Raw genomic sequence first — 12,416 nt, 5'->3', positions numbered from 1 at the left:
ATTTTCTGCCGTAGCCGTGATCTATTATTAAGATAGTGCTACCACCATGAGTCTCTGGCTATCCTCTGCACTGGCATAAAAGCTACAGAAAGAGGAAAAAATCCTCCAATATTCAAGAAAAAACAAAAACAGGCAGAGATGCTTACCTGTCTAACTAGGCCTCAATACAAATGCACTAACAGGGTGCAGCGGACCTAAGTAAAATGGCAACTGCACAGGTGCAATACCAAATGAGACAGCCAGCCTTCAATCAGGGATTGGCCGTGTGGCACAACAGTGCAAAAAAATATAATCTGTATGTGGCAATGAAGGCTGGCTGTCTCATTGGGTATTATTGCACCTGTGCAGTTGCTATTTTACTTGTGTCCGCTGCACCCTGTTAGTGCATTTGTATTGAGGCTTATCCTCTGCTCTGCCACGCTTGGGTCTATGCCTCCCTGAGATCTTGGGGCACCATGCACTTTCAGGAATTTCTGGAATCCGAGAGTTGTTAGGCGTTTTCAAAGGGGCCAGTGAGATCTGCTAACTCTTCAAGGAGCTCTCCTCCTGTTCCAAGAAGGTCTTAATTAGGGAGCCTTAGCAAGTATCACATAAAATTATCTAAAATTATGTGTTTTTAGCTGTAATGTTTCATGCATATGTGGGCCATTATGTCACGTTCACACATTCAGTATTTGGTTAGTATTTTATATCATTATTTGCAAGCCAAAATCAAGAGTGAAACATTCAGAGAAAAGGTATAATAGAAACACGTCACCACTTCTGCATTTATCACCCACTCCTGGTTTAGACTTAGAAATACTGATGTAAAATTGTGAACGTGGCCTTATGGTAACTAGCTGCAACAGATAAATTTGTGATCAAGGCAAACCCAGGGATGCAGTAAATTAGTTTCTTTTTCTTTTTTTTTTAAAGGGGTCCTCAATCTCCTGTGAAGTGGTATCTGCCTATTTACTGCTCTGTTCAGTTGTGGAAGAAGGGGGTAGGAAATAAAAATGTAAATTTTTTTGTTGCATACAATAAGGTATGCAGGATATATAAATCCAATGTAGTGTGTATGAGAATGGGGGAGGGAGGGATTAGGACATGCGATTAATCTGCAAGCTAGACACTGTATGAAAGGAGCACACAGCATGCTCAGATAATTCGCTCGACACGTTGTTATAATTGCATACTGATGTGCAGGAAGTAGTGATGAGCGCAAGTGCTCGTTACTCGAATTTGCCATGGATGCTCGGGAATGCACCAATTATTGTGAGTGCTCGAGTGACATGTTCGAGTTTCCGCAACCGCATGTTTTGCTGCTGTTAGACAGCCACAGCACATGAGGGGATTGCCCGTTTGTCAGGCCATCCCTGCATGTTTTATGGCTGTCTAATAGCCGAAAAACATGCAGCCGCAGTGACTCGAACATGTCATTCGAGCACCTGCGATACTCGGAGGGTACCCAAGCACTCTAGGCAAACTGGACTAACTGGGACTTGCGCTCATTAGCAAGAAGCATAAAAGCGAATTCACACGAGCATACAATCAATCCTTGCGTGCCATGGACTGGACTTGGATCTATTATAGCCTATATGTCTGGCCGATTGTCCACACGGACTATTAGAAAAAAAAATTGCAGAATCCACTTCTTTGGTCCGTTTTCCTAACTACCGGGTGGGCCATGTATTTGAATACACCTAAATAAAATGGGAATGGTTGGTGATATCAACTTCCTATTTGTGGCACATTAGTATATCGGAGGGGAAAACTTTTGCGCTGATTGAAATCTGCAATGACCCCGGTATTGCGTTCACCAGACATCAACACAATTTCTATCCGCTCCTCATGTGTTAACCTCTGCGACATGTCAATGGCTGTAAACAAAGAGAAACTTGTAAATAACTCATGAAAGAATAAAGTTACGTTAAAACCAAGCACTTTCTTGTGATATTCTCAATAAGTTTGATGTGTCACATGACCCTCTTCCCATTGGAAAAAATAAAGTTGGATCCAAAATGGACGACTTCAAAATAGTCGCCATGGTCACCACCCATCTTAAAAAGGTTTTCCCCTCCCATACACTAATGTGCCACAAACAGGAAGTTGATATCACCAAACATTCCTATTTTATTTAGGTGTATCCATATACACGGTCCACCCTGTAGAATAATGCATGTAATATAAAGGCAGCTTCGGCACTCGTCTACAATGCAGACGAGCACATAAAGCTGCACACGGAGCCAGGCACATCCACAGTTTGCAGATGCGAGTAGGCTGCTTTTTTAACATGTCCATGTGAACTCTTCTTTTTCCCACTTCAGGTTTTCAAAACCTAAAGAAAAGATAGTGCACGTCACTTCTTTGATGTAACTCCTGTTGGAATCTGTTAAAAACTAAGCAATGTCCAATGAAAAGGCTGCAAAAAAAAAAACTAAGATGTTCCAGAAAAAAAAACTGTTCCAAAATGCTTAAAAAATTAAAAATCATTTCAGAAAACTAAAAATATGCTCCAAAAACGAAACTAACTAAAACTGTTTCTACTCTTTGACCTCCTCAAATAAACTCTGTCTGCACATGGCCTTAGGCTAGCGGAGCTTGTTCATACAATCAATTATGGCTTGTGTTTATATTTGCTTTTGCTAAATCTTGGACTGTACCCCAGCCGAGAAGATAGCGATAACCTGAAATGTATATAGATCAAGTCATATATAACTGTTAACAAGTAATGATAAGGGCAGCACATTGAATAGTGCGGTATAGGGACTTATAGTAAAGTCATCATTTGTACCATATTGTAAAATAACAATTAACAACCTCGGACTAAAAGGCTATGAATGGCTCACCTATAATCATTCACATTAAGATCAAACATATGAATCAGGGATAATATCCATAATACAAGGTCCAATTAACGAACAACAGAGACATTTACACATTTCTTAATGCAGACGGCCATTTATTTATATCAGAACACATGGTTAGTAGATCAAAGCCCCAGTCATGGCAGGAACATAACTACCTGATGACTTAAGACATCACAAGACTTTGTTAAGAAATTAATATTCATTCACTATCACTTCATTAATCTGAGATCTGAGAAAAATGATGACGCCTGGTGCGCTCCTTTTGGAGAATCCTTCTGGAGAATAATTTATATTTCTTTGAATGTAGTTTATTATATGGTATGTAGATAAAATCAACATAGAAAGGTAAGAAACTTTGCAAATACAGTTTGATTTTACTAATCTGGTGTTACATCTTTCATTATGGTCCAGATCGGTGTTAACAATTTAAATGTCTTTAGAGCGGAAATCTCACCGAATTCCTGTTCGAAGGAATATGTCAACAGAAAATGTATTGTTTAAATCTATTTTTTTATGTTAAACATATATCATTTGTTAAATGTTGATAATGATGTTTTACTTTTTATCTGTAATAAAAAAAACAAAAACAATATACTAAAATATTCACATTTTCAGTCTGGCCTAATATTAGCTAGGCCATTTACCCACGGTTCCTCACCAGGCACATCTTCGTTTCTTGCTTTGTATGTTTGGTATAAAGAGCTGCAACATTTTTTTACCTTTTGGAAATTCAAATGATTTTGCATCTTTTTGTAACGCCTAATTTTTCAGAATGTCAGTCGTATGATACATAACATCTACTGCCTAACAGACATAACTGTATGACACTTTTGCTGCTCTCATATAAATGTATAAATATCAAAAGACTGACTCAGTTCCAAATAGAAAACTAGTGTGCAAAGGTGCAAACTAAGAGTAGCGATCTCCATACATAACTATCAAAGTTGCACTCTGTAACGTGTTAGCATGTAAACATGAAATTTGAATTGCATTACTGCTATAGAAAGTAGTAAAAAACTAAAGATACTTAGCACATAATTTGGCAAATTCATGTAGGCCCATCAGCCATGACAAGGCAACCTTCTTTGCTAGAAACCTGTCTGTGATTCCTCTTCTGGGCAGGATCCTACTTACTCATAATAAATGTAGGCTTCACCCCAGGAGAGGAGTCACATTAGATTAGATTCCTAGCAAAGAAGGTCGCCTCGTCGTTGGCAGTTGGGCACACATGAACTGGCTAAATTATGTGCTAAGTATCTTAGTTTTTTCCTATTTTCTAGAGCAGTAATGCAATTTAAATTTCATATATTTCATGTTCACATTTGATAGTGCTATGGAGTGCAACTTTACTGGTATAAATGTATATCATGGAGCAGGAAGGAGTTAAGTATCTGTGAAGGACTGACATTCTATCTATTATATCTATACTGGGCAGCATTTTGTGCTAACAGGTCCTCAAGGTACTGACTGTTCCAACTTTCCAAAATCCTTTTGAAGCAGAATATAAATAAGGGCAGCTCAGTCGTAGTATTGTTACTTTGCAACGCTGGGGTCCTGGGTTCAAATCCCACCAAGGGCAACATCTGCAAAGAGTTTGTGTGCTCTCCCCGTGTTTGCGCAGGTTTCCTCCCATGCTCCAAGTCATACTGCTATAATGTCTGTAAAGCACTGTGGAATATGATGACGCTATATAAGCGGGCGTAATAAATAAAACTATAGTATGTGATAATACAGATTAAAATATAACTATCATAAATAATATATGTTAGTATATCATTTACTCATATCAGGTAGGTGGATTAAATATTCTGCAGAGATAAGAAAAATATTTCAATCAAACATGCTAGTAGCCATATAACAATGTAGAATAAATGCAAATTTTACACCTAGGGACTAATGAAAGTGAGCGCCTGTTGACGCCTGTCTCTCACCACGGTGCGCAGCTTGCTCTCAGACGCCAGGTACATGCTGTTCTTGTAGCAATTCATCAGCTCCTCCTTCTGGCTGGGACTTGGATTACCCTGTGCCACAGGCCCCACCGTGTGAATAACATCTAAGGGGAATGAACAACAAAATTAGCTTTTAGCAGAAAAACAATGCAGCATGTGCAGTAAGTGGCATGCTGCTCCTCTAGATGGAAGGTACATAACCCGTGATATGTATGCTCTTGTCGGTGCATGTCATGTCTCCATGGTACTATATCTATATGGTACTCACACGGTCCTCATGCTGTGCTTTTAGCAAGTGCAGCCCAATGTAGGATCATAGCCATGGGCGTAATTTGATGTAATTGCTTTTAGTAGGGAGCACTTGACTTAGAAACATGGAAGAATATTGCGCTATACCAGTATTTGCGAAAGCTAAAAGCTAACGCTTTAAGGCTGTGTGCTTCTTGCCAGAGGTGACTCAAAATCAACAGCCTATACTTGGTATAAAACATATTAATTAACAAAATATAAATTACAATCAGATAGACATGGCAATCAAAAACCAGTTGGTCAATCAAGTGTCCTATGTGACTTTATGGAAAAAAAAAAAAAAAAATAGTATGTGGCTCAGTGGTTAGCACTGTTGCTTTGCAGCATTGGGGTCCTGGGTTCAAATCCCACCAAGGACAACATCTGCTAGGAGTTTGTATGTTCTACCCATGTTTGCATGACTTTTCTCCAGGTACTCCTGTTTTCTTCCACACTTTTTACACTGATAGGGAATGAAGATTGTGCGCAAACACGGGGGACAGTGTCTGTGAAGCGTTGCACTTTATAAGTAAGAATAATAAATTATATTTTTTAAAATATATATTTAAGCCCACACTCACACTTGGCAGGCAAAAGGTAGCCACAGGTCATTTTTGCTTGTCCAGTCTCGCACCCTCCTAAAGAGCTGCATTCCAGCTTCAGGAGTGAGCCTGCTGCCCGATGTATGCATCCATCCACTAAAACCCAAAACAAAAACAAAAGTACAATTTGTGAGCAAAAAGAGAAAGAGGAGGATAAAAGCAATGGTAGATGCAGAACAATAGCAATCAGCATCCAGCTTATATAAGAACAGAGAGAGAAGTGCAGCACCATGGAGAGCTACCAGCATGCTCCATCTGTGGAAGTAGGGATATTATGCAGATCTCTAAGGAGACTAGAGAAGGCTGGGTGTGTGTGTGTTTTTTAAAGTAATCCCCCTGTATTCCCAGGCTTCACTTCATTAATACATGTCAGGCTGATAATCTATCTAAAAACACTAGCTTAACATCACCCCGTAATTCTTGTCCTTCTTGCTGTCAATATTATAAGTCATCTATCTCTTACTGTTGTAATCTCCCACCTACCCTCCCTTCTCTGTGTGACGAATCCTCGCTCTCTGTTATATCTCCTCTCCCTATCTCTGTTGTGTTCTCTCCCCCCTGTGGGACACAATTAAATATCATCTCATGAATTGGTTCTAATCTGGTAACTTGTAATTTAGCTGGAAATCAAATCAACAACGTACACCGAGCAGCCGACCTCCATATATGCAGATTTAAAGGATCAGATCAGAGCAAAATTATCTTCCATGTCGATGCAAAAATGAGGACCGTAATGAAAATGACAAAAGCTACAAAAATTGTGAATGACAGAGTAATAATGAAATGATGATGCTCTGTAGCCTTGATCTATCAAGTGACATCACTGGCCTTTGTATCTTGCTTTTCACAAGCATGTATTGAAGCACAAACCCACACTTTATGACTTGTATCATTACGTCCTTCTGCAACACATGGAGTATTTTACACATTCTGTGGTCTTTTTTATATATATCAATGCGTTCTGCTATTATCTAAAAAAAGTTAGTAAAAAATTAATAAAAATAAAAATTCCTTACATATTAAAAGAACCAAAAATCTAAATATCTGCCATCATAAACTTTCCAATATCTTTATCATCAACATTAACATCACACCGTATATACTCGAGAGAATAAGCCGAGTTTTTCAGCAAATTTTTTTGTGCTGAAAATGCTTTGGCTTATACTAGAGTCATTGTCCCAGAAGATGGAGTGTATCACAGGAGGCAGGAGCTGGCTACTGCGGCTAACTCTTGTGCCCACTTAAAGAGACATGAATATTCACCTCTCTCCTCTCCCATAGGCGTGGAGAGCAGTGAATATTTATTAAGTAGCGGGGAAACGTGTTCATCCAGCCACTGCAGCTCCTGACACTGGAACAAAATGCTGCGAGGAAGTGCAGGGACGGTAAATAGGATAGTTTATTATTTTTTTATGCTTTTCTGATGGGGGTCATACATACAAAGATAGGGATGAGGAGCTATGCATACCAGGATATGAATGAGGAGTCCAAGCATATCAGGATGGGGAAGAGATTGGCATGCATACCAGGATAGGGATGAGGAACCAGGCATACCAGGATATTGATGAGGAGCCATGCATACCAGGATAGGGATGAGATGGCCATGCATATCAAGATGGTGATGAAGGGGCCATGCATACCAGCATGAGGATGAAGGAGCCATGCATACAAGCATGGGGATGAAGGGGCCATGCATAACAGGATAGGGATGAGGAACCATGCATAACACGATAGGGATGAGATGGCCATGCATACAAGGATGGGGATGAAGGAACCATGCATAACAGGATAGGACTGAGGAACCATGCATAACAGGATAGGGATGAGGAACCATGCATAACAGGATAGGGATGAGATGGCCATGCATACAAGGATGGGGATGAAGGGGTCATGCATACCAGGATAAGGATGACATATCCATGCATATCACAATAGGGATGAGGAACCATGTAAACCAGGATGTTGATGAGGAGACAATGCATACCCGGCTTATACTCGAGTCAATACGCTTTCAGTTTTTCGTGGTAAAATTAGGTGCCTTGGCTTATACTTGGGTCTGCTTATACTCTAGTATATAAGGTATATGTGAAAATTTTCTAATCTATGAATTGTATTTTATATTATATTAGTCCTGGCATAAAAATATATTTTAATTGTGTGCTGTGCTAATACATACCAGAAAGTTTTTTTTCTTTAAATACATAGCCAGTTTTATATATGTTTTAATAACCCCAGAATAAAATGATGTGCATCACTTATACAGTTATGGTTTTTAGAACAATTATGTTTAGTCACCACCAGGTTAAAAGTGGACAATTTTGCTCTTCTCTTATTTCTGCTGCTCACCTGAGCATAATGTGGTTTTTTTTCTACTCCACTATAAGGTTCTAGAGATATGGGCCCTTTACTTTTTACGGTCTTTACAAGTGGGTCTGGCTCACAGGATCCTCAGGGGCGTGTCTTTAGGATGCTCTGCATTATTAGCATGTGAGTAATGCCCCCTTGGTAAGGAACAAAAAATATAGCACTAAGTAAAATAGCCCATATCTCTGGAACCGTAAGTTGGATTTTAAAACTAAAAAAAAAAACAGAATACTCGGGAGCAGCAATGATAAAAGAAGAGCAAAAACTGGCTACTTTTGACTTGGTGACAAGTTCTCTGTAAGGGATTGGTCCACATGGAATATTATACCGACAGGATGTGCCATAAATGTTCAATCATTGCAAGTCCCACCACTGGAACCCACATCTGTCGAGACCGGGGCCCCTTCATATAGAAATGGAAAAACATTCGCACATACACTGCTCTATACTTTCATTTCTATCAGAGATCTACGGTATGTAGGTTTTTCTTAACGGTACTTTGAAACAAAAAGTCCTATAAAAATATAGCTTCAAGAACAGGAGTTAACTAATCTACTCATTTATTTGGCTGGTAATGATCTTTGTGGGGGAGGCTCCTGCAACAGGCAGATGTCTCATTGCCAGACAATGGACTGAGAGAAGTAAGAGGGGTAAAAGTCTGACCTTTTGGGATACATATAGACAGAAGAATTCTTTAAGGGGACCTCCCAGAAAAAAATGTAATCACTAATCCCTTAGCAGTATGTATGCAGTGTAATGTGCACGTGGTTAAATACTTACGGATTGATGTCTTCTCCCATTTTCGGCACCATTCTGAGCCTCTTTTGAATCATTTGACTGCAATTCAGCTTAGCTGGCTCACATGGCGCCTTCTAGGTGGACCTGTAATTGCTTTCCTAATTTCCCAATGTAAGTCTATAAAACTCACATATACTTAAATTTAGAAAGCAATTTACAGTCCACATACAGCATAGGGCTACAAAGCAGAGTGGCAGCCATGTGGTTCAGAAGAGATCAAAATGTCGATGGGAAGCACAGAAGATGGCAATTGGTAAGTGGTAAGTATTTAAACACCTGCACAGCACAGTACATACACAGTACAGTATACTACGTACATATCTTTGGGATTCGAGATGACATTTTTCTGGGAGTGATTCTCTAATATACTGCACTTAAAAATGAAAAAGTAAGATAATAATAATAAAAACAAGTTATCCATTACTCTGTCCTCCATGGCCCTATCTTAAATAGAATCTGTTGACAGGTTTTCACTATGTAGTCTGAGAGCAGTATGATGTAGGGGTAAGAACCCTGATTCTAGTGATATGTCACTTGCTGGTCTGCATGTTGTCATTTTAATACAATCCCTGTTTTCTCTGCTGTACATCTAGCAGAGCTCTGAAGGCTGAGCTGTGTATAACCCCTGCCCACACCCCTGATTGTCTTTTCTCTGTGTACACTGAGTATTGATAGAATGCTGCTAATCGGTGGTGTGGGCGGGATTATACAGCAGCTAAGTAGGATGTACCTGACACCTAGTGCTTTAGTGATAATCTCCTGATGAAAAACACTGATTTTATAAAAACAGCAGCAGACAGTCTAATAAGTGACACATCCTTAGTGTTGATGAGCAAGTGAACTGGTTGCTCGGGCTTTCCAGAGCACGCTCGGGTGATCTCCGAGTATTTGTTAGTGTTCGGAAATTAAGTTTTCATCACCGCAGCTGAATGATTTACAGCTACTAGACAGCTTGATTACATGTGAGGATTCCCTAGCAACCAGGCTACCCCCACATGTACTCAGGCTTGCTAATAGCTGTAAATCATTTAGCTGCCGTGATGAAAACTTAATCTATGAACACTAACAACTACTCGGAGACCACCCGAGCAACGAGTACACTCGCTCATCACTAATCCTTAGAATCAGAGTCTCGGACCCTAAATCATTACATCATGCTGCAATCGGAAAGCAAAAACCTACTGACAGGTTCCGTTTAAAAAAAAAAAAAAAAAGAAAATTAAACACATACTCTCCAAAATAAATAAAATCACTTACAGTGATTGTAGTTTTTACATGCAGATTTTGTTAATCATGAATCCTGATTTAAAGGATTTGTTCTTCAGAGATATCCCTTTGGAAAATATAATGGTCAACAAATTACCTTTTTCTGTAGCCCCCGATGATCAGCTGTTAGAATGACCTCACCAGGTCACACATTTCTCCTGCCAACCATGTTATCCATTAACAGGCTGGATAGACCGAAGTGAAAGCCGCTCTGTCGGCTGCTCTCCATAGAGGAGGGGGGCTTTAGCAGGTAAACTCATTTATGCTGTTCATAAGCTCGAAGAAAATCATGAAAGCTCCTTTGTCTAATACATTATAAGAATGATATAATGATGCTCTTTGCTGTACTGTTTACAATCATAAAGTAAACTTAAAATACTTCAGAGAACATATGATGTACAAGTGGACTGAATGTTATATACTTGTTGTGTTACCACTGTGTTTTAGAGGCTGCCAGGCTGTTGGTACAAATTTATCAAACTTGGTGGTCCTGCCCAAAAGCATTAATCTTCTGGCAACTATCTATTTAATTGAGGAAGTTACATTTCATTCTTGCTCAAAATTGCCAGATGTTTGTCTAATAGGAGACAAATCTGTCAACGTACTCAATTCAATCTTTATTTCCAATATATTTTATTAACAACTATATTAGGAATTAATACAAAAGAAGATGAAATGGAACAATTAAAAACATAGATCTTTGTGGCTGGCTTCTTCCCACATTCCAGAGTTCCAGTGTTATATACCAATTTAACCCCTTCACCCCCAAGGGTGGTTTGCACGTTAATGACCAGGCCAATTTTTACAATTCTGACCACTGACCATTTATGAGGTTATAACTCTGGAACGCTTCAATGGATCTTGGCGATTCTGACATTTTTTTTCTCGTGTGACATATTGTACTTCATGATAGTGGTAAAATTTCTTCGATATAACTTGCGTTTATTTGTGAAAAAAACGAATATTTGGTGAAAATTTAGAAAATTTCGCAATTTTCCAACTTTGAATTTTTATGCCCTTAAATCACAGACATATGTCACACAAAATACTTAATAAGTAACATTTCCCACATGTCTACTTTACATCAGCACAATTTTGGAACCAACATTTTTTTTTGTTAGAGAGTTATTAGGGTTAAAATTTGACCAGAAATTTCTCATTTTTACAACACCATTTTTTTTTTAGGGACCACATCTTATTTGAAGTCATTTTGAGGGGTCTATATGATAGAAAATACCCAAGTGTGACACCATTCTAAAACCTGCAACCCTCAAGGTGCTCAAAACCACATTCAAGAAGTTTATTAACCCTTCAGGTGTTTCACAGGAATTTTTGGAATGTTTAAATAAAAATGAACATTTAACTTTTTTTCACACAAAATTTATTTCAGCTCCAATTTGTTTTATTTTACCAAGGGTAACAGGAGAAAATGGACCCCAAAAGTTGTTGTACAATTTGTCCTGAGTACGCTGATACCCCATATGTGGGGGTAAACCACTGTTTGGGCGCATGGCAGAGCTCGGAAGGAAAGGAGCGCCATTTGACTTTTCAATGCAAAATTGACTGGAATTTAGATGGAACGCCATGTTGCATTTGGAGAGCCCCTGATGTGCCTAAACATTGAAACCCCCCACAAGTGACACCATTTTGGAAAGTAGACCCCCTAAGGAACTTATCTAGATGTGTGGTGAGCACTTTGACCCAACAAGTGCTTCACAGAAGTTTATAATGCAGAGCCGTAAAAATAAAAAATCATATTTTTTCACAATAATGATCTTTTCGCCCCCAATTTTTTATTTTCCCAAGGGTAAGAGAAGAAATTGGACCCCAAAAATTGTTGTGCAATTTGTCCTGAGTACGCTGATATGTGGGTGTAAACCATTGTTTGGGTGCAGGGCAGAGCTCGGAAGGGAAGGAGCGCCATTTGACTTTTCAATGCAAAATTGACTGGAATTGAGATGGGATGCCATGTTGCGTTTGGAGAGCCCACGATGTGCCAAAACATTGAAACCCCCCACAAGTGACACAATTTTGGAAAGTAGACCCCTTAAGGAACTTATCTAGATGTGTGTTGAGCACTTTGACCCAACAAGTGCGTCACAGAAGTTTATAATGCAGAGCCGTAAAAATAAAAAATCATATTTTTTCACAAAAATGATCTTTTCGCCCCCATTTTTTTATTTCCCCAAGGGTAAGAGAAGAAATTAGACCACAAAAGTTGTTGTGCAATTTGTCCTGAGTACGACGATACCCCATATGTGGGGGTAAACCACTGTTTGGGCGCATAGCAGAGCTCGGAA

At 39.1% G+C, this 12,416-nt stretch overlaps 1 protein-coding gene across 2 annotated transcripts in view; it reads right to left on the bottom strand.

The window, feature by feature from the left end:
• The window catches only part of MACROD1 (mono-ADP ribosylhydrolase 1), a 1,026,736-nt gene that overhangs the window by 26,860 nt on the left and 987,460 nt on the right, over positions 1-12,416 (bottom strand). For both annotated transcript variants that reach the window (XM_077287616.1, XM_077287617.1), the window contains exons 5-6: positions 5,668-5,784; positions 4,781-4,902 (exon numbers count right to left, since the gene is read on the bottom strand). In XM_077287616.1, coding sequence (XP_077143731.1) covers positions 4,781-4,902; positions 5,668-5,784 — 239 coding nt within the window. The remainder of the gene's footprint in view (positions 1-4,780; positions 4,903-5,667; positions 5,785-12,416) is intronic.

This window comes from Ranitomeya variabilis, chromosome 2 (assembly GCF_051348905.1).
Source record: "Ranitomeya variabilis isolate aRanVar5 chromosome 2, aRanVar5.hap1, whole genome shotgun sequence".
NCBI lineage: Eukaryota > Metazoa > Chordata > Amphibia > Anura > Dendrobatidae > Ranitomeya > Ranitomeya variabilis.
The sequence above is the reverse complement of the archived record's forward strand: the minus strand, read 5'-3'. Positions and strand labels throughout refer to the sequence as shown.